Below are 27,680 nucleotides of genomic sequence, written 5' to 3' on the forward strand. Positions count from 1 at the left end.
CACTGAGAAAACGAGATTTGTGCTCATTTTGAGCAGCCCCATAAACGTTAACGAAATTCCAGATAAAATTTTTTTCTCTGTGGAGGACAAGGGAGCGAGTCAAGAATTCACCAGCTTCAAATTCTCTGACATCAAACACCTCAGAATTAAAACACACTAAAAGACCTCCTGATCTCCCATTAGGAGGAGAGGAGAACCAGGCAAAAAGCTTGCTACCAGCAAGCGAGGACAGAAGAGAGTCATTAAAATGGTCTTTTTTAGTTTCTTGTAAACCAACGAAATCAATTTTCTCCTCCCTAATGATTTCTCTCGGGAAATCAAATTTAGTGTTTCGACCCAAACCCTGACAGTTCCATATAAGGCCTCTCATGATTTAAAACGGATCAGGAGGGAGGTCAGAACAATCAGGCTCCCATTTTTTCGTAGATGAACCTCTACTTTTTGGGGAAGCCTTTTTTTAATCGTTTTTTTCGATGCTTAATTTTCCTACCTTTTCTTAAGACCATCACATCAAGTAAGTCATGATCAATATTGAGGTCTGAATCATCATGGACACTACTATCCATATCTTTGTGATCAACAAGGGAGGGGACCTCCACATTTGAGGTATTATTTTTTTTTGCAAGCTTGGAAGGCCAAAATTTTTCTGGAACGTTCCAGATCTTTGATCAACTCCAAATTATCAATTACATCAGAGTCAGAGGGACCCAAAGAAACTCCAAGTTTATTAGCTAAATCAATCAAATCATCATTATTAGAATCAAGCAAGGAAAAGGAGTTAGAACACATACCTTTATTGAGGAAGGCATCTTTGGCTTCAGCTCTGGATATCGCTTTGTCGGCCACCTTCACATCATCATTCTTCTCCAACCTAGAGCTTTTTCTGACGCCATCAGCCGTGTTAGTGGGCAAGTCCAGAGGCTTTTTGTTTTTCCCATCATGAACAATATCGTCATTGGGGGGATCGAGATCATAGCACCAATTTTAGATTGAAAATCAGTTTGATCTTCCTCCATATCTTTAGCAAATTCTTCAAGTTCTTGAGAGCTCAGCAAATCATCTTCATTTGGATCAAAATCCACTTTCTCATCAGAAAGGTTATCAAGTTTCTGCTCTTCATCAGACATGTCTTTAGAAGGCACAAGGTTAGGGTCAGACATTTTGGCAAACTCTTTGCCTTGAGAAGAAGACTCCCCAATTTTGAGGTTAGGATTAGGGTCATCTTCAAGGGTAACATCATCCAAATTCTTGGGTTTTTTCCCAGATTTATCAAACAGTGGGTCACTGGACCCATGGATTTGAACAGAAGCTCTCTTACCCAGATTCACTGAATCATCATTCCATCCTTCATCACAAATAGATTCAATTCTAAAGAAGATATCATAAAGAAAAGGCTTGACTGCCACTTCCACCACAGGAGGAATCATAGCCACACTTTTAATGTGAATTTTAAATCTCACAATATCATCAGAATCCAAAGACATGAGGTCAACCTCCTCCACTGCACCAATCATTGAACCGATTTCACAGATAGACTGGTAGTTCTGTAATTCCTCAGGGACATTTTCAGCAATAACCCACACAGTATGAAGTCTAGATTTAGGTTTGGCCCTAGAACTCCAAGGCACAACAACAATCTTGGCCCCAGACATCTTCATTTTAAGCTCCGGGAAGCTTATCATTTCCTCAAGACGTTCTTGGGAGGGAAACTGCATCAGAAACCCTGAATGGCACTTAGTAGCTTTCCACATCTTATTCCATGGGAAGTGAAAACCGAAATCTCTCTCAAGATCTTCAGCCGAGACTAATCCCTCAATCACTTTAACCAGACCGATAAAAACCCTTTTTGGTTTTTTGGTCAAAGGTTTAGCGAAATGAGACAGATAAAACCCTAATCCATCATCAGCCAAACCAACGATGGGCATGGTGGGTTTGTTTTGCTTAGGAAGAACACAGCGAGAAGTAACATGTGTCTCCTTACGGCAAATATCACACCACAAAGCGTTAAAGCAATTTCTGGCATGATGTAGATTGTTATATAGACATACTCTTCGTAAAGAGACTGTTTCTTATATTCTTTTTATTTAAACACTTAAAGACTCTTGAGACAGTTGTACATACACTAATGGAGTATCTTTAAAATAAGTCACATTATAAATATAAGCTATTTTCGACGGCCATAGCGCCGAAAATTAGTAGTTGTTTTCGGCTAATTTGTTTACAGCCATGAGCCGTCGAAAATAGAGCTCGAGCCGCCGAAAATACTTTATTTTTGGCAGCATAAACCCTATTTTTCACTGGTTTCTAGCCGTCGAAAATGAATTTTTTATTCCTGTAGTGGTTATAAGATAATGTATATAGAAAGTCATATAGAGATAGACTTTAAAAAAACCCATCTAAAGACCCTTTAGAAAACCTTAAGATACGTTGTACGTTCCCTTAGGGCCTGTTCGCTTCCACAGGAATAAACATGGATTCATTCCGGCTCATCAAAATCTATATAAATTAGAGAAGTAATTCGGCTAGAAATCAATCCGGAGCTCCAATCCCTAACAACCGAACAAGGCCTTAGTTGGAATCGAATCGTCTGTAGTAGGGCATTTGTGATGGTAGGTTGGTCCCAAGTCCCAACACCCACCCAACCCACCTGAAGCTTCTGATTCTGAAGTCGACTACAGAAGATCTGAATCCCCTTTATCACCCCTTGTTTAGTTTTACGCCCGCAGATCGACGGTGTGTTCCTTGATTTCCCAGTGGTGCATCTGTTCACGATCTGGGAGCAATATTAAATAATTATTTCAAGACGACACGCATGTCCTTCATCACGTGTACGTTGCCGGGTGGGATGACATGACACCCGTCGAAATCATATATATGCTTGATGGGTGTGGTGGCCTCGTGCCATCGTGTGTGCCTGTCTACTGCGCTAGCTAGCTGTCGTCTTCTCCATCAAGTAGAACCAGTAGAGGAAGCAGGAGAATACAAGCTACTGCCCTTAGAAAAAAAAAACCCTACGCTAGCTAGCATCCTCTTTCCATTAGCCATCCTAGCCTTCGCCCCCTCGACGAGAAGAACCACCTCAAAACCGAACAGCCGCAAAAGAAAGCTGCTAGCTACTCTATACATGATAACTAGGTAGATATATATAAGCTTCCGGGGCTTTAATTTGGTTGGGAGTTCCGGCCATGAGCGAGAAGAGATTCATGCATGGCGCAAATTTCATGTGTGTTTTGCAGAACAGGACCGTGAAGTAATATATATATAATGACGAAGTCAGGGGCGCTACAACTTGCTCGGAGCACCGGAGGGTCGCTTAGCAAGGACCAAGTCAAATCCGCCGTTGATCAGTAAGCTCTAGCTTTCATAACTTTTCTCCGGTTAAGTGCATGTGCATCTAGCAGGTCCAAACTACTAACCCTCCTCTACAATCAGTATCTAGAATTTTTTTATATATATTAAAGGCACATGCTTTTTAGTTACATGATAGAAAATGCTATCTTTATATTAGATATATTATGCTCTAACACTCATCAGACCCCAGGTATTTTGGTTGATCCGGTCTACTCATAAAATGCTATTATTTCGTTAAGTCTTTTTTTTATATGAAATATTACACGTTGTCTCACTTGAACAAGGCTTAAACCATGTGGCGGTGTAAACTAAGGGTCCGTTTAGATTTCTAAAAAAAAAATCTAATTCTAGCTGTGAGATATGAGAAAGCTATTGTGAGCTAAAAAAGCTAAAATTTATTTGGTTGAAATAGCCGTCAACTATAGATTATGTAAGAGTATGATACCTTGTAACATGGATGATAGAAATCTAGAAAATTTAAGGTAAGAAGTGATTCTAAATTGAATTAGAGAAAATATGTAGATTTTTACGAATGTATTCTGCTATTGTGCCTCTATTTAGTTGGGATTCTAGATATTTAACAGCGAATCTAGTTCACAAAGCTGCAAACACACCCTAAAATAGACAATAAAGCGAAAGGGACGCCTAAACTTCTCGTCCGAGAACATCCAAACTAGTAGGAATACTCACTTCATCCTAAAAATAAATACACATCTCTCAGCTTCTTAATAATGTTTTCAGCCTGATAAAGTAGTAAAATATATTTTTTTATAATAAGTCGATTATATTTCAAGGTATAAATATTGATACAAATTTTATATAATTAATTATTAATCAAACTTTAAAATAAAGTTTGTGTATCGTACACCTACGTCTCGTCCTCGATGGCATCTCCCGGCTCCGGGGCTGCCTGCCTGCCTCTGCCTGATCACTCCACCTTCTTGCTTTCACAACTGGTCGCCTGGACGGTATGACGTCGCGGTACCCAACGCGGCAAAGCGTCTTTGTTCTTCCGCACGCTGCGCTGGTCCTCTTCTCTCTCCATTGGCATGCACTGGTGGTGACTGGTGAGTGGTGACAGGCCAGAGCCGACGATGCAGACGGTGCTTCCTTCCGCGGCCGCACGCACGTCGTTCGACGAATTGCCGGAGCCAGCTGAACATAACCGAAGGTGCTCTCGTCAGTCCTGGCCGGCTCCTCTACCGACGCTGGCTGTGGTCAGTACTCAGTAGCCACGTCTAGCTGGCCATCTTTGCATCCTCTCCACGTGCATGGAGTCATGGACCCTCCAAGAGGCGGAGCTTCCACCTCCAGTGAATTAGAAAAACACAGCAGTGGTAGTGTAAGCCTGTAAGGAGATCTGTAATGTTGTGCCTAATTCAGCACTGTTCTATATAAATTTCCAAACCTATGTGGAGCCTCCATGGCCACCTTTCCTGGCACTGTTCTCCGTCCCTTTGATCCTGAACCCTCCAAGTGCCCTGGTGAGCGCTCATCATCCTTTGTGGTGACGATGACAAACGAGAGCTCAGGAGTTTTTGTTGCTAAGTCGAGTATTGAGTAGGCGACCTCATCGGAGCACCAAGGTGTTCCGGCCAAAATTGTGACATTTACACACATGCTGTCACTGTTATTTCTTCGTGGAAGCCATTGATGTAAGTGTAATACACATTTTTTCATATAAAAATAGAAGAACTTTACAATGTTCTTTTATATAAATAATAGAAGTGTATCAATGTCCCTTTTCCTAGTCTCCGAGCTTCTGTTCTTTTGGGACTTACAGTTGGCCTCTACCTTGCACATTCTTATCTGAGTGTTTATTTCTATTTCTCATCAGGTATGTGAAGTACCACGACCTCCACGGAGGCGAACAAGAATCAAGAAAGTCAAATTACGCTGATTTGGTAGTCTTCTGTCTCCATCCAACGTTAATTAATTGTTACATCGTTTATTTAAAGGTTTATCAAGGTTTCACACTCGGAATCACATATGCACAATTTCCTACTGTATGAATCAGGCAAACAAGTACTATGATCTTGTCACTGGCTTCTACGAATATGGATGGGGCGACTCATTCCATTTTGCTGGCGGGTCAGCTACATATGCATACCTTGCTCTAGTTATTACTACCTATCGACAATAACAGCATATCCGTTGTATCTCAGTTGAGATGCCGAGTTGCTCTAGATCACAGTTTTGGTAATTTTACAGCTTCAGTCCCATACTCCCATGCTTGTATTTCAGATATCCGGGTGAAACTTCCCGTGAAGCCATTAAGCGGCACCAGCATTTTATGGCACTACAATTGGGGCTCAAGAAGGGTATGAAGGTTAGTGGAGAAGCATAATCCTTTTGCTAATTAACTATAGAGGGTATTCTCATTTTATAAACAATAGAGGATATTAATCATTACTTTAAAAAAACTGAAATATATGTATAAACTGCAAGTAAACTCTATGGCACATTTGCTTTTCCCTCTGATACCACCAATATACTGCCTCAATTCATCCAAAACACTTGTAGTTAATAACTAGTCTACAAACAGTGTATTGACCCAAAACTACTGAAACTTTTTTTGCAGGTTCTGGACGTGGGATGTGGAATTGGGGGACCTTTAATAGAAATTGCCAGATTCAGGCAATGATCTGCAATAATGTTTCATTGCCCATTCAATCTATAAATTCCAACGCGATAATCATGAATAGCATATATATATATACATATATATGAATTTTTGATTCTGTTAATTGTAGCTCAACTTCAATAACTGGATTGACCAACAATGACTACCATGTCTCAAGGGGCAAGGTTTGCAATTTAGCCTTCTTTTTGGAATACAAAAACTGTATAGCATATGGATATGCACCATTTAATTTTTGGTTGCAGGAGCACATCTTTTCAGCAGGTTTGAGTGAGCAATGCTGCTCCTTGAAGGTATATTGGTGTTCGTAGTTTTCTTCATTACATTATATTCATTAGTTCCAGTTGGTGGAGAAGAAGCAGTAGTGTCTTATCTTCTCTTGGTAATTTCAGGGGGACTTCATGAATATGCCAATAGCTGATAACACCTTTGATGCGGCCTATGCAATACAGGCTACATGTTACGCACCAGAGGCAGTATGTCTCCCATCATACTTGTGTCCAAGTCAAAGTTAAGGTTTCACAGAAATACCACAAATTCAGTGTTTGTTTTATCCCTGGTTATCGCAGCAAGGTGTCTATAGTGAGGTCTACCGTGTGCTGAAACCTGGGCAGTATTTTGCACTGGATGAATGGTGCCTGACTGACCGATTTGATCCCAACAACGCTAAGCATTTGACCGCCAAGGCTGAGATTGAGCTTGGCGATGGCCTGCCTGACATCCGTACCACTCGCCAGTGTGTCCAAGCTATGAAAGATGCAGGATTCGAGGTACCACAAGCATATATTATGAACCACAAATGTTATATTCATGGGCACTGGACTGATCTTGTTCTTCTCTACTATTAAAGGTCATTTTTGCAAAGGATCTTGCTCAAGATTTTCCTTGCCCATGGTACCAGACGATGGATCCTAACTACTTTTCATGGGCTAACTTCCAATGCACACGCCCAGGACGGATAATCACCCGTGCAATTGTAAGACTATGAGCCTGTTTGGTTCGATGCCCACAGTTTGGTTAACTTTTTTCTGTCTAAAGTTGTTTTTTCAATTTCGCCGACTAACCTTAGTCAAGTTGTGATGGGGTTAGCCGAAAGCCAAGCAGAACCTATATATGATCATCCATTGAGATAATTTTCTATTTAGTTACGTGATCTATCATCTTTGGACTTGAGGTGTTTTAGTTAATTCTTTTTTTGTCAGGTCAATACACTAGAGTTCCTCCGTATTGCCCCAGCAGGCAGCGTGGGAGCCTACAACGTCCTAACGAGTGCCTCTGATGGCCTTCTAAAAGGTGGTCGGTAAGTCCTCGTTTCACCATTTTAAGCTAACTTTTATCGACTGCCTATTATAAGAAATTTGCCCCCCCCTCCCCTCCTGCACCCCTAATTCCGTAGGAGCCATTAATTTTCTTAGCTAATCCCATGTAAATAATGTAAAATACCCCCCCCCCCCCCCCCCCCCCCTCCCAGCCCCCCAATCTCAAATTCTAAACTAACAACCCCACATGCATGATCTCAGGGAAGGTATCTTCACAGCGTCCTTCTTCGTCCTGGGCCGCAAGCCTCTCAAGGAAAGTGAAATAGTGAACGGCGGCAACCTTTGAGCTGCAACATGAGTATGGGGTCGTACTTATAAGAGCTATGAATCATGGCCAACGTGTTACGTGCTGAAGTGTGTTTACCGGTTTGTCTTATGGCTCTTGCGCGTGTGGTGGGTCATGTTCACGCAGTAGCATACTAGCATGTATCTGCTTGTTGTGTGTTGTACTATGAACTATCTGAATAAAAATGCTGTTTACGCGTTGTATTAATCGCACCATTTCTTGGCAACACGGCTTTGATCGGACCAATGTATTGTCTGGATCTATCATACGAGAATTCATCTATAAAGTATTCTTCATGTTAGGACTTGTTCGGTTTCATCAGAATCTATATGGATTGAAGAGATTAGGTGGTTTCGATCCATAGCAAGTTAATTTTTTTCATAATTTTTTTTCATCCCTTCTAATCCATGTGTTATATTTCCAATCCATGTGTTATATGAATAATCGAATAAGGTCTTACGAATAAACTGTTCCATACAAAATTCAGAGAATTCACCTTAAAAGTGTTATTCGTTTTGATCCGACCTTAGGCTATCTTCAACTACTTACTCATCTACATACCTATATTCAAACTCCACTATACGAACAGTGCAGAATAATGTTTTTGGATAAACTTTGGATAAACTATTGTAGACGGTTTTAACCATATAATTTTTCTCTCAAACTAATTTTATACTTTACAAACCTTTGTAGGTCTTAAAAATACAACACTTCAGATTTGATGTTGACAAAATCACATAGCAATATTTAGTATAGGGATAGCAATGGGTACGGGTATGGGTAAATAACCACGGATAATTATCCATTGGATATGGGTCTGGTGGAATTTGGTATCCGCGGGTATAATAAGTAACCCGCGGATAATTTTTTTGCGGGTATGAATATCCAGTATCCATACCCGTTACCCAATGGATATCTTACATGTGGGCCATCCGATTTAATATATTATCCTAAATTCTAATTTTTCAATTTTTATCTATGACATGTTGATTGGTGCTGAAATTATCATTTGATGATGATGGAATGATAATTGTTTTTTAAATGTGATAAAATTGTTGTTTGATGTCGAATTCTAAAATTGTAGTGGACGGACGGGTAACGGCTATCCGTCGGATAGCGGATATCCGACGGGTACGGGTATGGGTTGAGTTTTGTCTCGCGGGTATGGATTCGCGAACTATATATCCGCGTACTACCCACCCGATTGCCATCCCTAATTTAGTACAGTCATCTACAAAACTCAAATTATCCTCATAAAGTATCTTTTGCCATATTTAGGCAATTTACTGTTCAACACACACAAATCAAAATAAACTAGTTATAACGACGCTAAGTTTCTTGCCTCTAAAACTTGTGAGGCTTATGAAATTGCTTAGATTGCACACACATGACACTTAGAACCTTTAACTAAATATTCGACTTGTTCAGAATAACAAAATTTGCCATAACAAAATCATCATGCAAAAATAAGCGAAATAAGCCTACACAATTATAGCCTTTATCATCAAGTGTCACATACTTTGATAGTACATACTTATTAGACTCAAAAATAATTTTATTACAATCTCTACATAGCATACAATCTCTAACTAGATTCTCTTTTATAGAAGAGACATGTTACATATTCTTCAATAACATTATTTTTTTGAAGTAAACTTCAGATACTATACAAAGAATGCATGCATGAGAATAGTTCCTCGTCAGCAAGGCTCCAGTCCTGATAACCTAGTAAGAAAAAATAAAGTAGCATTAGGGTACACATGGATATTAGCCCTAGTGTCCATCCACCAATCAACATAATGATAGGCTGAAAGAAAAGTAAGTAAAGAATTATCATATCTAGATGTTTCTTCTTTAGCCACACTAACAACCATGTTCGCTAAATTTTTGAAATGCTTAAGTTTGTGGTTTGGCTTGTCCAATGCTCATTGTTCTACAAACAAAGCAACCACCTTCTCTATTCTTTTTATTTTTAATCGTGGTTGTTTGATCAGACTTTAAGTTGTTCTCTTACTTCTTATTCTTATTAATACAAGATACATTAGAGTTTTTCTTCTTCACCAGTTTAACACTAAAAGACTCAACTCCTTTTTTATGAATGTTTTTTATTCTCACCCTTTCCATAACATCAAGAGACTCAATAAGCTTAGCCATGCTAAATCCTTAAATCTAGCGTTCTAGAGAGGTAGCAATTTTTTCAAGGAGATGGTAGCTTGGTGATAATATCGCCAACCACAAACTTGTCCTGTAACACACATAAACATTGCTCGAGTTTGTTAGCTAGTGCGTGTATCTCATGAGCTTGTTCCATTGTTGAGTAGTTATCAACCATTTTATAGCCATAAGGTTGCTTGATGATGTACAATTCGCTACTAGCATTAGAAAGACCAAACTTTTCATCAGTTGTTTCTCATAACTCTTTGGCAGTTGTGCATGCTATGTGAAAATCAACGTATTTATCACTAAGAGCGTTAATCACGACAACTTGGAATATGTTTATTGAAACATCGAACACTTTCTTCTCATCAGAAGTAAACTGTTCGGGTTTCCCAGTGCGTCGTGATAGCATTTTATAGCTGTCAACCACAAGATCATCTTACCGTTCCATCTCTTATAGAATATCTCATAAAAACATTTGGCTTCAACACAACAACAAATCCAGTAACAGAAAATTGCCTAATATAAGATTTTTTAGATGGTTAGAAATTTAGGTTTTTTCATGTTTAATTTAATCCAAAAATATCATAGCAGATTTGTGATGATGTGTACATGTATATGTGAAATATTACTACTCTTAATGATACCAAACACATGCATACAAATAATACCGACCATAGCAGGAACTATAATAAACACAACAATTTGAGAGAATGAATTATACCCTGCCGAGGGACCATGCTCAAGACACTAGCGATTTCATTCCCACGAGTTGACATCATGTGTTATTCGAAGTAGTAGACTATAGTCAATGTTGGCAGATATTCGCAGTGTTGTCCTTCATGCATCCACTAGTAAAAAGAGGAAGAAGTCGATTAGCGAGCAGTTATGGCGACACAACCTGAAAATCTAATTGCCCACACGCCCGAGCAGATGTAGCAGATGCGGAAGACGATTCTAAAGGCTTGCTCTCCAATATTCCACAGCGCATAAAATCGAGACTTAAAAGGCTTAGATGTAACTCAATGGAGAAGATAGGCGAGAGGTGATCATTATGTTTGTCTATAAGGCTCCTCCAGAGGAGAAAGAGGTAATTAGGAGTTTCTGGAAGATGGAGTAATCAATATATTGTAAGTCTATTACTCCATATGTTATAGGTCTATTACATCTCCATCAACTAGTCATTTACTCTGCTTTTTTAGCTGTACCAAGTGGCAAAACATGCTCACCCCATGACGTGGCACATTATGTATGATGGCGGCAACTACGCACACATGCGTGTGGTACGTCTTTAGCCTCTCTAAACTTAGGGGGTGTTTGGTTTCTAGGGACTAATGTTTAGTCCCTTCATTTTATTCCTTTTTAGTATATAACCTGCTAAATATAGAAACTAAAATAAAGTTTTAGTTTCTATATTTGGTAATTTTAGAACTAAAATAGAATAAAATATAGGGACTAAACATTAGTCCTTAGAAACCAAACACCCCCTTAGATATAGTGGGTGTTTGGTTTCTAGGGACTAATTTTTAGTCCCTACATTTTATTCCATTTTAGTTACAAAATTGTTAAATATAGAAACTAAAACTCTATTCTAGTTTCTAAATTTGGCAATTTATAGTCTAAAATGGAATAAAATGATGGGACTAAACATTAGTCCCTACAAACCAAACACCCCCATAGTGTACCTATTTAAGATAAATCAACAAACAGATAGAATCTTATATATGGTTATAGTTAATTTTGTACATGATCTACAATGTGCCATAACATTTAATATAGGCATAAGGTTTATTTAATTTAATTTAATTTAATAAAATATAGGCCAACATATATTAAATGTAACAAGAAAATATCCACATATAGGCATCATGTATAACAAAAGAATCCCATGTAGACAAATGCTCACGGCCACTTGGGGTGAGGAGTGCTTGGTGATCTAGTACAGCATCGCCATGGAGGCGGCCGCCGCCAGTGCCATGGCAGCGACGACGGCCCGGTGGCCTGCACTGACCCCCGCGCCATTGGCGTCGGGCGCGGGCGCGGTGGTGGTCGTCGCGTCGGGCGTGCTGTCCGTGGACGACGCAGGCGGCGACGCCGAGGCGCCGGCGCCGCTCGGATCGGTGCTGGTGCTGCCGCTGGGGCTGGGCGACGCCGCCGAGGCTGAGCGCGCGGCGGGCGCAGGGGAAGGGGCGTCAGAGGAGCGCGTCTTGAGGACGCGGATGCTGAGCTTCTGTCCCGCGGCGCAGTGGCCGGGCACGCCGCAGATGAAGAAGCGGTGGCCGGGGCTCTTGATGACGATCTTGTCGTCGCCGGAGGTGTGCGTGGCGATCGGCGTGGAGTTGGTGCAGCTGTGGTAGTCGGCCTTGTTCACCTCCAGCACGTTGTGGATGCCCGGGGGGTACGTGAACTCTGCACGCGCGCGGCCATGCATGCGACTCCATCAGCTATTCAGCTCATGCTCATCATCTCACAACACAAGACAAGATCGAAACAAGAAAGAAAGCCGCTGGAATATGAGGGAAAACGTGCAAGCCTACGGTACACCTACCCTGTAAAGAGACCAACACTTCGTCTGACCACCGATCGATCCCAAAAGAAAAACACATGCATTCGTCTGAGCACTTGCCTATGGTGTCTCCGACACGGAAGTTCTGCTTGGAAGTCCAGTCGGTGTAGTTGACGTTGCCGAGGATCGTCCACCCAGAGGCGTCGCCGACCTTGTAGACGACGGCCGACGAGGTAACGGCCATCGCGAGCCCGAGAGCCAGCATCAGCACACCCTTCTTCATGCCCATGGCCGCCATTAATTGCAAATGCTCGATCGATCTCTCCTGTCGTCGTCCAATAATTAAGCTGCCACACACACCCCCTCTGATCGACGACCTACCTTGTGAATATAGGAAGCAAGAAGATAGCTAGAGAGGACGAGATGCCAAGAGCACAAGAGAAGGAAGGAATTTATCTGCGGCCTGCGCTTTGCTTGCCGATTCACCGATCGATGGATGCTAGCTGCTGCGCTGGGCCCGTTTCCCCGTGATGACCATTCTGCCCCTGTGCTCTGCTACTGCTACGTTGCTATTGTTCTGTGCTTGCCTGCTTGGTCAAGTGCTGGCTGGCAGCTGGTTGCTCCTGTGCTGCGTTTTTTTTCTTTCTCATGCGTGTTCCTTGAGTAAAGCAAACTCATCAAAAGCTGGCCATGAATCCAAGTCTTGATCATGAGCCGGCTTGCGTGGTTGGGTGAAATCTCTCTGGTGCCATGAGTGAGTGAGTGAGTGAGTGAGTGAGTGAGCTCTGCTGGTGAGTTGCATGGGAGATCTTTTTCGTTTCATGTAAGCAATAACGGCGGCCGGGCTGATGCATGATGCATGCAAAAATCCGTCTTCCTTTTCATCTGTTTGCATTTGTTAGTTGGTTTGGTGCCGTATATGCTTTGCAGTTAAGCGGGCCGCCTCCTCTTTTTCAGCCATTTTCTTTTCACATAATCACACTGTGGTGTATGATGGGAGGCCGACAACGATTTTTTTTTTCAAATATGTAATTTTAAGTGGCACATAGAGGTTAAATTAATAAGATGTAATAGATGTTAATCTATAATAAGTAATACTTCTTAGGGTCCAAATAAGTCTCAATATTACTTAGGGCCTGTTTGGATCACATGAGTTAAAGCAAAAGTGACTAAAGCTTAGACCGTCTCCGGCAACTATCCTATTATAATCTCTATTTTAAACTTTACTATGTAAACAGTGTAATCTATATTGCATATCACATATTTTACACGATCTATTGCGAACAGCCTTGATCCAAACTGTAAAAGCTACAAGTGACCAAATCGATACTTTTTACCATTTTAGTCACTTTTAACGCTCCATGTTTGGATCTTTAGTTCATAAGTGGCTAAATTCTAGTAACTTTTGTTTTAGCTTCTAGGATCCAAATAGCCCCTTAGGGCTTGTTTGGAACAAAGAGTATTGGAGGGGATTGAGGGGGTTATAATCCCTTGTTATTTAATATTGAATAGCAAGGGATTATAGCCCCCTCAATCCCTTCAATACTCTTGTTTCCAAACATGCCCTTAAGGTGGATCCTATATCGTGTAATATTGTGGTCCGCTTCGTTCTACGAGGGTAGCCATGAAATACACGATCCAACTTGACCTTAACCTTAAGGTGGGTCTCAACAATGCTAAGGTCTTTCTCCATTCTGCATAAGGCCAGCAATGGCAATAAGTTGAGTCCCACATAAGTCACATATGGAATCCTCTCTAACCTAATCAAATTCGGTCTCGTTTCACTAGTACACACAGCCTCTATAGTGGCGGTTCTAGAGACGTTTTCACTGGCGCTTTTCAGTGCCGCCAGTGCTATGGGCCAGTGGAAATCGTCATTTCCACCGGCAGTTATTCTAGAACCGCCAGTGGAAATGCTATTTTCACTGACGGTTTTATAAAGAAAACCGCCAATGGAAATAGCATTTCCACTGGCGGTTTGTTTTATTTAGCCGCCAGTGAAAAGTTTTCCCGCCTTTTTTTAAATTTTCAATCAGTACTGAAATTTATATATATTTACACACACAAACATATATATATATATTGATATTGATAAACATGTAGTATTGATATTAAAAGCAACATGGAATTAAATTCTATCATACATTTATATACATCAAAGTCTTGTTTACAACCATGTATGCATCACACATTATATACATCAAAGTTTCCACTTAAGCTCTAATAACTATCTCGGCTAAGAGATAGTCTACTAATTTCTGTTAGTATTCTAAACTCTGGCAAAGCTAATGTTCTGGAAGCATCGTGATATTTCCCTTCTGCGGGAATGACCTCTTTCAATATGAATGTGCACAGGTCCTCAACTATGCCATACAATGCACCTTCAGTCAAGTTCTCCGGGCTTCCTTTTTGAAATTGCTGTAAAGGAAGTTTATAAACATCATCTATTTATACTCAATAATAACACATTTGCATCTTTAATGACATAAATACATACGTGACTATTACTAATAATACCTTGCCAGGGTTCGTGATGTATCGTCCGTTCATTCTCATGAACTCGCACACGTAGAATCCACATAAGACAGATCCGGGTGGTTGCTTGTGGCACTACATAACGGGAGATTGGTTATTTAGTTGCAACATTGTCCTATGTACGTACATGTATGATATGTATTCATAAATTCACATACTTACCGGCCAGTTATAATGGATGTCTAGTGGCACGCCTTTTTTGGACGTGTCGTACTTTCCACCATGTAGCTTATAAAACCTAAATGTCCTGTGATCTCAAATAGAATCACCATGTTATTCTACAATTCTCATCGATAAAAGTATGCATGCATAGAAAAGGCTTACAGCTCTAAGATGCTGAGGAATTTTGAATAGGCCGAAGGCTCGGTGTGCAAGGAGTCGAGCACCAGCACCTTTCCAACCTTAGGATAAATGAAGAAGCATATCCAGTGGTCCCTATACGAATCAAACTTGTGATACATGTGTATTGAAATTATTAATTTTATTTATGCAAAATCACACTTACTTAAAGTTGTACGGGGCCACTATGGATTCCCTGTCTTGAAATTGAAGCATTGCGTGTCCTATGTAGGTGGCGTATCTTGCTTCAAAATCCTTCTTCAGATCCTGGACACGCACCTCAATTTCTTCATCTGTTAGCCTCTGTAATGCTTTGTTGCCTTTTCCGATTCTAAAAGTGTGGTTATCCTCGCATATCTTTATTGGGTTGAGATACCCAACCCTTTTACTGGCACTAGCATTGGGATTGGTATCATAAAGGATCTCCTGCTGATCATGTTGCATTCTGCAACGCACACGTGCATGTCAGATATTGAAAATTTATACAACTCACTAATAATAACACATATATGTGGAGTATGAGTGACACTTACAATGCAAATATGGTTACAAGTTGCACGTCGAGTCTCTGAAGGTTCATCATTAACCACATGTCCTCGAATGTAACAACGGCCTTTTGATTTGAACCAATAAAAGCATGGGCTGGTATATTAACACTGATGGTGTCGATGCCAACTAAAGATGCCCGCATGTACCAATCATGCAACCTTTTAATATTAGCCGGGACCTTCCTTAGTTTCTCAAAAGTGAGTAGTGGTCTGCCCGGCACATATTTTTTAGGCACGTTTTTATAATCTGCCTTAGTTGGCTTCTTTATCTTTGCAGCCATTGCCTCAGCCTTTTTTGCGGACTCCTCGAGATTGGCCAAATCAACAGTGTCTGACGTGAGGCTCCGTCCAATCCCTTTCAAAAAACGAACAGTGCCAGCAGTGGATTTACTCTTCTTTTTCTTATCATACGGGGACACTACTTTTGGTATAGAAACTTTAGATTTCTTTGATGGTCGTGGAGATGGCTGTGGAGAAGGTGGATCCCTGAAGGGCGATGTATGTGGCGGAGACGGTGGGCCACCATGAGGATGAGGAGAAGGAGGGTCAGAAAGAGGATGAGGAGCAGCATGTGAAGTTTGAGGAGGTGATGATGGATGTACAATAGGAACAGCAATTTGAGAAGGTGGATCAACCAATTCGACATCCCTTCGAGGCCAAAGGATAAAATTCTTGATAGCTTGTCCAAGTGTCTCGATACCTTCGGGCCCAGGGATGTCTAGTATGTCGTCCTCGTATCCTTGGACGACTGTCGTCACTTCTACCCTGCAATATTCTTCTGGAATGTCGTTTCCATGGAACTTGCGTCCTGGGATCGCAAGGCCTGTGGCTACTTTCCTTGTACGCTGATTGTTAATACCATATCTTATAACTAGTGTGCATGCCACAGGCCTTGTGATGTCATCAACTGGATAGCGGACCTTATTTCCCGTTGATGCGACAGAGCTTGGGATGGTCGTACCCTCGGTGGTAGCCGGCGTTTGAGCTGCTGGAATTATTTGCATCTGTGGAGTGGTCATCTGTTGAACAGACATTGCACTCGCCATCGCCAATTGCTGCATCAATTCTGGAGGAGGATTCGATAGCATTTCAGACATCAGGCCTTTGAACTCTTTCTTGGCCTCCTCCTTAAAATAATTTGCCATCTCTTCCTTGTATCGATCACATTTCTTGTACAGACCTTCCCATTGTGGTCTGAATCCTTCCTTCCATCCTTCCTTAGATGAGATTCCTCATACACGACCAGGATGCTCAGGGTTACCGAGACCAGCCGTTAGAATGTCTTTCTCCCTTTGCGGCTTAAATGTTCCTTCGCTCTGCTTAGCTGCAATTGCATATATGTTTTTTGCCGCTTCTTCGACAGTGGGATCATCAAAAGATACACCATACTCAGTTTCCCTTGGTTTTCTAGCACGGATCCAATTAGCTGTCCTTTCACCGAGTTGCTCGGACAGCGTCGACAACCCTGCAGCCTTCTTCTCGGCGTCTTCTTGTCTCCATTTAGGAACCTGACGCTTGTAACCACCTGTGCCAAGGTGGTGGCGGTATTTGTTCTTCTTAGACAGTTCTGAATTTGCCTCACTTAGCGATATGAAATCAGAGCTGCTCCTCTGCTCTAGAAATACTGCCCACTGACCTGCTGAGATTTTATATTTTTTCGTCGGGTCTAGGCCTTTCTTTGCAAACTTTGTATTCATCTCAGACCTCCAGTTTTGGAAATTTATTGCAAACTGCTTCATCGTGTATTTTTTCACGAGTTCTTCTGAACCCCCAGGCAAAACGAACCTCGTTACTAGCTTATTCCACATTTGATTCTTGACATCATCTGATACATCTCTCCACTGTCGGATTGTGATGTCAAGATTATCTCTAACTAAGAACCCAAGTGCATTCCGAAACTTAGGCAGTGCCTCTTCTGGAGCTAGGGGCTGACCATTCGGGCTCACGTCTGTGATTTTATATGTCTTGTCAGGAAACTTGTTTAGCCCCCTGTCACCTCTGTTCCGATCGCTCTGCTTCCTTTTCCTTGACCTCTCGGTGGTTGTCTCGGTCGATTCCGGTGCGCCTTGGTCGGTTCCGGTGCGCCTTGGATCGGTTCCGGTGCGTCTTGGGTCGGTTCCGGTGCGTCTTGGTATCATGCCGCAGCTTTTTCGAGCATCACACGAAATTGAGACAAGACCTCCTATTCATGTAATAAAATGCACAAGAAATCATGCATGTGTAATAGACATTGTGAAATCAGCTAATTAATTAGGTACACACATGAAATTAAGGATGTGTAATTTACCTCATGTTCTTGTGGATCATAAGTAGGGTCACGTTGCAACTCACGCGCAGCGGCCCTATCTATCCTAGTGGTAGGAAAAGGGTCGCTAGGCGTTTCATATCCTTCACTGCTAGATTCTTCTTGAGCAACACTCTTGTCCATGTGGTCGGGCCCTAATCCTTGGTCCTTGGTTGGAGAACTCATTGAGCTACATATTAACATAAGCAATAATTAAATTCGTATTAACAAATACCCTAACCCTTATCGAGGAGGAGTCGTATAGGACGTATAGAGAGGGAGAGAGGGAGATGGAGAGTCGTATAGAACGTATAGAGAGAGAGAGGGAGAGAGGAGGAGTCGTATAGGACGTATAGAGAGGGAGAGAGGGAGAGAGGGAGATGGAGAGTCGTATAGAACATATAGAGAGAGAGGGAGAGAGGAGGAGTCGTATAGGACGTATAGAGAGGGAGAGAGGGAGATGGAGAGTCGTATAGAACGTATAGAGAGAGAGAGAGGGAGAGAGGAGGAGTCGTATAGGACGTATAGAGTTGTATAGAACGTATAGAGAGAGAGAGGGAGAGAGGAGGAGTCGTATAGGACGTATAGAGAGGGAGAGAGGGAGACAGAGAGTCGTATAGAACGTATAGAGAGAGAGAGGGAGAGAGGAGGAGTAGTATAGGACGTATAGAGAGGGAGAGAGGGAGATGGAGAGTCGTATAGAACGTATAGAGAGAGAGGGAGAGAGGAGGAGTCGTATAGGACGTATAGAGAGGGAGAGAGGTGATGAGAACTCGCTCTGGTCAAGTGGGGTTCTGATGAGTTGCTCTTAATCGAAACAACGCAAGTGTGTCGTACGTCGTCTTCTAATTTCACTAGCTAATAGTACTACAATGGAATACGTTGTTTACTAATGAATCTAGTCTACATTTTACAATGGAATACATTGTTTACAATGGAATACGTTGTTTACAATAGAATACAATAGAATATGTTGTTTACAATGGAATACGATGGAAAAAACATGCTTTCTGTTGCTCTCTCCTCTCTCTCTCTAATCTCCCTCCCTTTCCTCTATCTTCCCTCCCTCCCTCTCCCTCTCTTTCCTCTCTCTTCCCTTTCCCCCTCTCTCCTCTCTCTCCCCCTCCACTCTCTTTCCTATATACACTCCCTTTCCCTCCTCTCTCTTCTCTCTCTCCCTCCCTCCACTTTCTTTCCTCTCTCTTCCCTTTCCCTCTCTCTCCTCTCTCTCTCCCTCCACTCCCTTTCCTATATATACACTCCCTCTCCCTCCTCTCTCTTCTCTCTCTCTCCCTCCCTCCACTCTCTTTCCTCTCTCTTCCCTTTCCCTCTCTCTCCGGAGAGAGAGGGAAAGGGAAGAGAGAGGAAAGAGAGTGGAGGGAGGGAGAGAGAGAGAAGAGAGAGAGGAGGGAGAGGTCCTCTCCTCTCTCTTCCCTCTCCTCCTCTATCTTCTCTCCCTCTCTCTCACTCTCTGCAGAGACGCGCGCAGGGGTCTCCCTCTCTTCCCTCTTCCTCCTCTCTCTTCCCTCTCACTCTCTCACTCTTCCTAGGCTTAGGGTTTAGCCGCGGCGCGTGCACGGCGGCGGCGGCGCGCATGCCCGAGCCCGAGCGATCATAGTCGAAGAAAGGGAGAGAGAGAGAGAGAAGAACTTACCTACGGCGCGGGGACGACGGCGTGAACGACGGCGGCGCACGGCGGAGAAAATCGTCGGGCGAAATTTTGGCAGCCTGACGGCGGGAAGATGGAAAGACAGGGCGCCAGAGACTTAGCGAATTTTTCGGCCCCGCGCGCGCTCCTTTATATAGGAGATATTTCTACTAGCGGTTGACAATGACAACCGCCAGTAGAAATCATTTCTACTGGTGGTTGTCATAGAGAACCGCCAATAGAAATGCCATCCACAGACTGTGGAGGCCATTTCTACTGGCGGTTTTCATCGACAACCGCCAGTAGAAATCATTTATACTGGCGGTTTTCGTTGTGAACCGCCAGTAGTAATGTTTTTAGTATATTATTTTTTATTGTATATTCATACATTAATTATATATATTTTTATACATATTAAATATATAAATATATATATTTAGTATACATAATATATATATTTATATATTACTTCTCTCTCTCCCTCCTCTCTCTCTCTCCCCTCTCTCTCTCCTTTCTCTCTCCTCTCTCTCTCCCCTCTCCCTCCTCTCTCTCTCCTCTCTCTCTCCTATCTCTCTCCTCTCTCTCCTCTCCCTAGCTCCTCTCTCTCCCCTCTCCCTCTCTCTCCTCTCTCTCTATCCTCTCTCTCTCCTCTCTCTCCTCTCCCTAGCTCCTCTCTCTCCCCTCTCCTCTCTCTCTCTCTCTCCTCTCTCTCTCTATCCTCTCTCTCTCCTCTCTCTCTCCTCTCTCTCCTCTATCTCCTCTATCTCTCTCTCTCTCTCCTCTCTCTCTCTCTCCTCTCTCCCTCCTCTCTCTTCCCTCTCTCTCTCCCTCCTCTGTCACTAGAATGCCCGTTCTTGCAGTGTTTAAATACTACGTCGTCTCCTGGCTTCGCGTCTCTCATCACCATTGGTGTGAAGTTCTTTCACAAGTATCAGATCTGGTAAAAATCTTTCCAAGTTCTTTCACAACATGTTCTTTGAAGATGCTTGTTTCTTACTGCCTGATATGTATATATTAGTCGAATAGTCCTCCCTGCTTTTATTTTACCTCGCGTTCTAGGTGATAAACCATGACCGGGAAAAATACCACGACTTCCTCTGACGGCGGCACTCCAAACAAAGCCAAGGTGGTGGTGGAGGATGAGGAAGAGGCGGGGTTGGAGGATGAGGAAGAGGCGACTGTGACACTATCCGTGGAGAAGGACGCGCTGGAGTGCGACATCTGCTGCCTACCCTTCCAGTCCGAAGTTTTCATGGCAAGTCAGATTACCATGCATGTATATATACAGTACATATTGATCGGTAGGCTCCAGCATGATGCTCTGCTCTGTCTAAAATCCGTGCAAGAACGAGCATTCTAGATGTGCAAAGTGCTGCATCCGCACGAACAGTAAGTGCTGGACCTGCTCCGAGCGCATTGGCAACAATAGCTCTCTCTCCCTCTCCCTCTCCCTCTCCTCTCTAGAAAGTCGTGTAAAATTACATGCTCCGGTTTGTCGCTAACAATAATCAATTACATGACATGTCCTAAAAATAATCAATTACATGACAACTATATAATCTAGGGAGCTATTGTTCTGCCTTGTCCATCGTGGCGTACCCAGGGCATCGAATTGCGTGGGATGCTTCGCTCAACGTTCCTTATCCTGGTTGGATGGTCTATGAAAAGAGACATGTCGTTGAACTAGTTAAAATCCTCTAAATCAGATACACCATCAACTCCTATAGCTTGTTGTTTTCCAGGAAAAACTACATGCTTCGGTTTATCGGTGCTTTTCTTCTCATTGTTAGAAATGATCTGTTCAGCATAGAAGACCTGTGCAGCACGATTAGCAAGGATCCATGGGTCATCTTTGTAACCTACCTTACTTAGATCAAGAACTCTGACCCCATAGTTGTCTACTGTGACATGTTTGTCTTCAACCCATTGACGTCGGAAAACCGAGATCTGAAATGTACCATAGTCTAGTTCCCATATGTCCTCAATAAAGCCAAAATATGTAATAATCTCACCAGTTTCATCATCTATGGCCTCGCATCGAACACCACTGTTTTGTGACATGCTCTTTTTGTCCTTGGACTTTGTACAAAATGTGAATCCACTAATGTCATAGGTTTGCCATGTTGTGACCTGGCGTGAAGGTCCAGATGCCAACCCCTTAATGGTTTTTTCTTCTATTGTTTCTCCACGTGGAATGTCCTTCACCATTAGCCATGTGTTGAACCGTTGCTTATGTTGCTTCATTACCCAATCAGTCGTATGCCCAGGATTTTGCTCGTGAAGCTCATTGATGCGTTGTTGGATAAATGGCTCTATTATCGCTAGCTGATGTAGGATGCTGTGATGTGCCTCAAGTACTGTATTGTAATCTGGTGGAATGAAAGATTTCCGTCCCATCCTCCCGCTTCCATACAATCTACCCTCGTGTCGTGACGGAGGCAGACCTATTGCAACCTGATCTTTTAGGATATTATTGCAGAATGGACCTCCAGACTCAATGGCCTCTTCGGTACAATACCCCTCTATCATGGATGCCTCGGGACGAGCACGGGTTGATACATAGCCATTCAGTATTGACATGAAACGCTCGTACGTCCACATTTCATGTAAGTACATAGGACCCAATGCCTCTATTTGTGGCACCAAGTGCACCACAAGGTGCACCATAATATCAAAGAACGATGGAGGGAAACACATATCAAACTGTGCTATTGTCTCCACTGCGAATTCCTGAAGAGATGCCAACTCATCACGGTCAATTACCTTTTGTGAAATTCTGTTGAAAAAGTAGCACAACTGTGTGATTGCCATCTTTAAAAACAAAGGATTTATAGCCCTGATGGCAATAGGTAGGAATGTAGTCAGCATGACATGACAATCATGTGAGTTGTAGTTGGTGACTATCAGGTCTTTCATTGACACAATACTTCGTATGCTAGAGCAGAATCTGGATGGGACTTTCAAATTCTTAAGCCAAACACACATCACATGTTTCTCATCTACATTGAGATTGTAGCTTGCTGCTGGGAGATGATACTTCCCATTTTCTTGAAGAACAGGATGTAGTTCCTTTTTTATGCCTAAATTTACCAAGTCCATGCGTGAATTGAGCCCTTCTTTTGTTTTGCCCTTTATGTCTAGCAAGGTGCCAATTATGCTTTCAAACACGTTCTTCTGAACGTGCATACCATCGATCGCATGCCGCACATCTAACTCTTTCCAGTAAGGCAAGTACTCGAAGAAAATAGACTTTTTCTTGAATATAGCCCCCGGAGCTGGTTTGACATCCTTCCTTGTTTTTCCGTCTTTTGTCTTCTTCCCGAAAACAAACTTGATATTCTTGACTATTTCAAAAACTCTATGACCTTTATTGTTACCCGATGGAGCAGTAGAATGTAGTTCACCATTATTGTCAAAGTACTTATCCATCTTTCGCATGCGGTACCTGTGTCCTTCCAATAAAAAGCGTCTGTGCCTCATGTACACTATCTTCTTAGATGCAGTAAGGGACACGTAAGCAGTTTCATCAATGCATACTGTGCAGCCAACCTTTCCCTTAAACTGGCCTGATAATGTGAAGAGTGCAGGGTAATCGTTGATCGTAACAAAAATAATTGCTCTCAGCGTGAATGAATCTTTACGATACTCATCCAACATTTGAACACCCGTTACCCACAATATTTTCATATCCTCCATTAAGGGCTCTAAAAATACATCCATATCAACTCCAGGTTGTGTAGGTCCAGAAATAAGCATGGTTAGCAAAATGTACTTCCGTTTCTGCATCAACCATGAAGGAAGGTTGTATATGGTGAGGATCACTGGCCATGTGCTATGCTTGTTGCTCCTTTCAGCAAATGGATTCATTCCATCAGTACTCAGTGCGAACCTAACATTTCTTGGTTCATCGGCAAAGTCTCGGTGGTTCTCATTGAAATCTTGCCACTGCTTCCCATCGGCTGGATGTCGAAGCTTCCCATCGTTTTTGTGCTCATCAGAAGCATGCCAGCTCATAAGTTTGGCATCCTCAGGGTTAGCGAACAAACACCTCAATCGATCGACGACGGGGAGGTACCACATCACCAAAGCAGGAATCTTTTTGAGTGCATAATAGTCTACTTCTTTTTCTTTGCTCGTGGATTTTGAAGTCTTCTTTTTGGCTTTCTTTCGCTTCTTCCCTTTAGACACAGATGCAACACACTCTTCCTCTCGATAGTCTTTATTCGTCTTGTACCTACTTGCACCACACTTTGGGCAGCTCTCCAAGTCTTTATAATCATCACCTCGATAAAGGATACAGTGATTTCTACACGTGTGGATCTTCTCCACGCCCATAGTGAGTGGACTGATTAGTTTCTTTGCATAGTACGTGTTAGCAGGCACTTTGTTCTCCTTTGGAAGCATGTCTGCGACAATACTCAAGAACGCATCGAAGCCAGCATCAGACAGACCATATCTAGCTTTTAACATCAACAACTTTAACACAGACCGGAGCGTCGTGAACTCTTTGGTACAGCCCTTAGACTCGTCGTACAAAGGCTCTTCTACTGCCTTCTTCAGGGACTCCATACCTTTCATGAAGAACATCGATGGATCTGTATGACGATGCAACATTGCCTCTAACAACTCTGCATCTTCCTCGTCCATAACATTTGGCAGAACATGGGTTCTTTCACGTTCATTTCCTCCGGCGTAACCATGATCAGTAACATTTGGCACTACATGTTCGCTCTGTGGAAGAGATTGTTGTGTCTCGTGAACGAACTGAAAGCTGTCGTCGATGTTCGCAGGGTTTCCAGCTGTATAAGGCGAAGAGCTACCCTCTCCATGCTTTGTCCAAATTATGTAATCCTTCACAAATCCTCGGCATACCAGATGAGATATGATTTGTTCTATGTCATCAAATACAACAGCATTTTTGCAGTCCATGCATGGACAATATATGTGCTTTGTCTTTGTTCTCCAAGCATGGTTCTTAGCGACAACAATAAACTTATGGACCTCAGATATGTATGATGGATCTAGCCTTGATAAGTTATACATCCAGGATATCCTCTCCATCATCACCTGTAAAAAAAGTAACATAAAACACATGGTGAAACCCTATATCCAAAAATGTGGCTAAAATGTGAAACCCTCTCTCTCTCCTCTCTCTCTCCTCTCTCTCCTCTATCTCTCTCTCTCCCCTCTCTCTCTCTCCTCTCTCCCTCCTCTCTCTTCCCTCTCTCTCCCTCCTCTGTCACTAGAATGCCCGTTCTTGCAGTGTTTAAATACTACGTCGTCTCCTGGCTTCGCGTCTCTCATCACCATTGGTGTGAAGTTCTTTCACAAGTATCAGATCTGGTAAACATCTTTCCAAGTTCTTTCACAACATGTTCTTTGAATATGCTTGTTTTTTACTGCCTGATATGTATATATTAGTCGAATAGTCCTCCCTGCTTTTATTTTACCTCGCGTTCTAGGTGATAAACCATGACCAGGAAAAAGACCACGGCTTCTCTATGGAGGATGAGGAAGAGGCGGGCTTCTCTACGGCGGCACTCCAAAGAAAGCCAAGGTGGTGGTGGAGAATGAGGAAGAGGCGGGGTTGGAGGATGAGGAAGAGGCGACTGTGACACTATCCATGGAGAAGGACGCGCTGGAGTGCGACATCTGTTGCCTACCCTTCCAGTCCAAAGTTTTCATGGCAAGTCAGATTACCATGCATGTATATATACAGTACATATTGATCGGTAGGCTCCGCATGATGCTCTGCTCTGTGTAAAATCAGTGCAAGAACGGGCATTCTGGATGTGCAAAGTGCTGCATCCGCACGGACGGTAAGTGCTGGACCTGCTCCGAGCGCATTGGCAACAATAGTTAGACTACTTTATCTCTTCCAATAAAAGTAGTTAGACTACTTTATCTCTAACACATGGTGAAACCCTATATCCAAAATGTGGCTAAAATGGAGGAAAAATGAACAAAATTTGGCAAAAGAAACATAAGCCAAACTTTCCTAGCAACTAATAAACAAAAAAATTTAATACCCAAACCTATCTCTAACACATGGTGAAAGCCTAGTTTCAAAATATAGTTAAAATTGAGCAAAAATAGACAATAACTGACAATTGAAACATAATTAAACCAACCTTCCATACAACACATTCACCATTCATTAAGCAACTAAATATGTGTTATGGATAAACTTATTTGAGAACTAAACATGAAAAAGGAGAGGGAATAGACAAAAACTAACCATCTTAAGCAACCTCATTTGAGGAAATAGAGAAAATAACCTAGCTATACTCTTCTCTCTCACATGTAAAACCCTAGATCCAAAATGTGGCTAAAATTGAGCAAGAATGAACAAAAATTGTCAAAGAAACATAAACCAACCTTTCTTATCCACCTTCTTCCAAGAAATGAAGACCAAAACCTCCCCCCTTATATTTTTGTGAAATCTGGACCTCCAAAATCGCCTCCAATGGAAGCTGACTGCGAGCATACAGTTCACTGTCGGGGGGAAGAAGAGGGGTATTTATAACAGACAGATCACTAGCGGTTGGCTTGAAAAACCGCCAGTGGAAACCTATTTCCACTGGCGGTTATCTTAACACAACCGCCAGTGGAAATAGGGTATTTCCACTGGCGATTGTGTTACACCAACCGCCAGTGGAAATTGGTTTCTACTGGTGGTTTTGTTAAGATAACCGCCAGTGGAAATAGGTTTCCACCGGCGGTTCCCAAGCCGAGCCCACCTCGTTTTTTTACTGGCGCGCGATAACTGAAACCGCCAGTGATAATTTATGGGTGCCGAAGGCTATGAGCTCTTTTCTACTAGTGTTTGACCTAGCCAACGCGCCTCTCTACACCTAAGAAAATTCATTCTAGCTTGATCTAGAGCCCACACATCTCTCTAAACCTAAGCAAATTCAGTCTAGTTTGATCTAGAGCCCCCACGCCCTCTCTAGACCTAAGCAAATTCAGACTAGCTTGATCTAGAGCCCACACGCCTCTCTAGACCTAAGCAAATTTAGTATATTGACCCATCCCATATGCCTTAGTGGATACGATTTGGCATGGGCATAGATTATGTTGGTAAAAAAATAATCCTAGCAAAATTTTCATTTGAGAACATATCTAGTGTACATGAAAGTTTAGTGCACATGATGCACATATTAAATCATCACTATCCATCTTAGATCTAACGTCTCTGGTTGATCATTGCAATTTACAAATAACACATTCCACCACCACACCCCACCACGTCGGGGATGTCCTTAACAAAATATACCAAACAACTAAAGACGTTAGATCTAAAATGAATGGTGATGATTTAATATGTGCACCATGTGCACTAAACTTCCATGTGCACCAAATATGTTCTCTATTCATTTTAGCTATTTTACACTAGAAATTGTGCGTGTAGTCTACCTGAGTATGAGCCTAGCCCGACTCGTCCAATCGGATATAATTTTTTTTGCCCCAAATATTAGAGCATTTTCCATTTCGATCTAGCCAACAAAATGCTTAGGTTTAACCATCTCCCTTCATTGTGAGACTAGCTATACTTCATTACCCACCATTGTCTCCATTGCTAGGCTCAACCATGCATGTTGGCTTGCATAAAACCGTGATCACTAGAGCGGCAAAGCGATCTTCAAGTGGGATGTGGAAGAAAAGGTGTTGGATGCCCATCACCTTCAAATAACAATTATAGCCTATAGGGGCGGTCTAGACCGACAACTAATATTTTATTCATATTTGTTATTTTAAATGGCACATAAAGGTTAAATTAATAAGATTTACTAGATGTTAATTGAAAGTACACTTGCTAGGATATGAGTATGCACTTGTGGAGGCTTACTTGTTATCGTTGGAGACGAGGAGAGATCTATTTATAGCTCCCATGGCTCTGTTTCATAGAATTTGGAAAGTCTATACTATGCGGTGCACCGGATCAGTCGGTGGACCACCAGCCCGAGTCCTATAGATCCTTCTCTAGGATCCTGATTGGCGTCTTCCATCTGGAGTTGGCATTGGATCGTTACGTGCACCATCGGATCAAGCGCCACGTCAACTAG

General features: G+C 42.3%; 2 protein-coding genes across 7 annotated transcripts; one reads left to right on the forward strand and one right to left on the reverse strand.

The window, feature by feature from the left end:
- Nucleotides 1–2,900: 2,900 nt before the first annotated feature.
- On the forward strand, nucleotides 2,901–7,863 carry LOC100286381 (cycloartenol-C-24-methyltransferase 1). 5 transcript variants are annotated; one of them, XM_008645663.4, is made up of 13 exons: nucleotides 2,901–3,135; nucleotides 3,237–3,347; nucleotides 5,189–5,255; nucleotides 5,369–5,442; nucleotides 5,596–5,680; nucleotides 5,933–5,988; nucleotides 6,105–6,159; nucleotides 6,238–6,285; nucleotides 6,385–6,468; nucleotides 6,562–6,762; nucleotides 6,843–6,968; nucleotides 7,195–7,292; nucleotides 7,513–7,812. In XM_008645663.4, the coding sequence occupies exons 2-13, from the start codon at nucleotides 3,265–3,267 to the stop codon at nucleotides 7,595–7,597; spliced, it is 1,062 nt and encodes a 353-aa protein (XP_008643885.1). In that variant the 5' UTR covers nucleotides 2,901–3,135; nucleotides 3,237–3,264; the 3' UTR covers nucleotides 7,598–7,812. The 5 variants fall into 5 exon arrangements, with proteins under 5 accessions (XP_008643885.1, XP_020409017.1, NP_001152740.1 ...); XM_020553428.3 differs by having other exon boundaries at nucleotides 2,910–3,135; nucleotides 3,242–3,347; NM_001159268.1 differs by having other exon boundaries at nucleotides 3,029–3,135; nucleotides 5,569–5,680; nucleotides 7,513–7,863.
- A 1,187-nt stretch (nucleotides 7,864–9,050) lies between these two features.
- LOC107603301 (Cupredoxin superfamily protein) lies at nucleotides 9,051–12,837 on the reverse strand. Of its 2 annotated transcripts, XR_002261848.3 has the most exons (4): nucleotides 12,381–12,837; nucleotides 11,661–12,163; nucleotides 10,479–10,605; nucleotides 9,051–9,322 (listed from the first exon to the last, which is right to left on the reverse strand). XR_002261848.3 is itself a non-coding variant. In NM_001323349.1 (2 exons), exons 1-2 carry the CDS (start codon nucleotides 12,556–12,558, stop codon nucleotides 11,691–11,693), a joined length of 651 nt encoding a protein of 216 aa, NP_001310278.1. In that variant the 5' UTR covers nucleotides 12,559–12,664; the 3' UTR covers nucleotides 11,592–11,690. The 2 variants fall into 2 exon arrangements, 1 of the variants encoding a protein (NP_001310278.1); NM_001323349.1 differs by lacking the exons at nucleotides 9,051–9,322; nucleotides 10,479–10,605 and having other exon boundaries at nucleotides 11,592–12,163; nucleotides 12,381–12,664.
- Nucleotides 12,838–27,680: the final 14,843 nt, after the last annotated feature.

The sequence above is a fragment of the Zea mays genome, chromosome 5, assembly GCF_902167145.1.
Source record: "Zea mays cultivar B73 chromosome 5, Zm-B73-REFERENCE-NAM-5.0, whole genome shotgun sequence".
Taxonomy (NCBI): Eukaryota; Viridiplantae; Streptophyta; class Magnoliopsida; order Poales; family Poaceae; genus Zea; species Zea mays.

Excerpts from the sequence above, each read along its gene's own strand:
- LOC107603301 (NM_001323349.1), bottom strand. The coding sequence starts at position 12,558 with ATGGCGGCCATGGGCATGAAGAAGGGTGTGCTGATGCTGGCTCTCGGG. Across the intron at positions 12,164-12,380 it reads CCGTGTCGGAGACACCATAG|AGTTCACGTACCCCCCGGGC; the intron begins GCAAGTGCTCAG and ends GCGCGCGTGCAG.
- LOC100286381 (NM_001159268.1), top strand. The coding sequence starts at position 3,265 with ATGACGAAGTCAGGGGCGCTACAACTTGCTCGGAGCACCGGAGGGTCG. Across the intron at positions 5,681-5,932 it reads GGCTCAAGAAGGGTATGAAG|GTTCTGGACGTGGGATGTGG; the intron begins GTTAGTGGAGAA and ends CTTTTTTTGCAG. Across the intron at positions 6,160-6,237 it reads ACCATGTCTCAAGGGGCAAG|GAGCACATCTTTTCAGCAGG; the intron begins GTTTGCAATTTA and ends TTTTGGTTGCAG.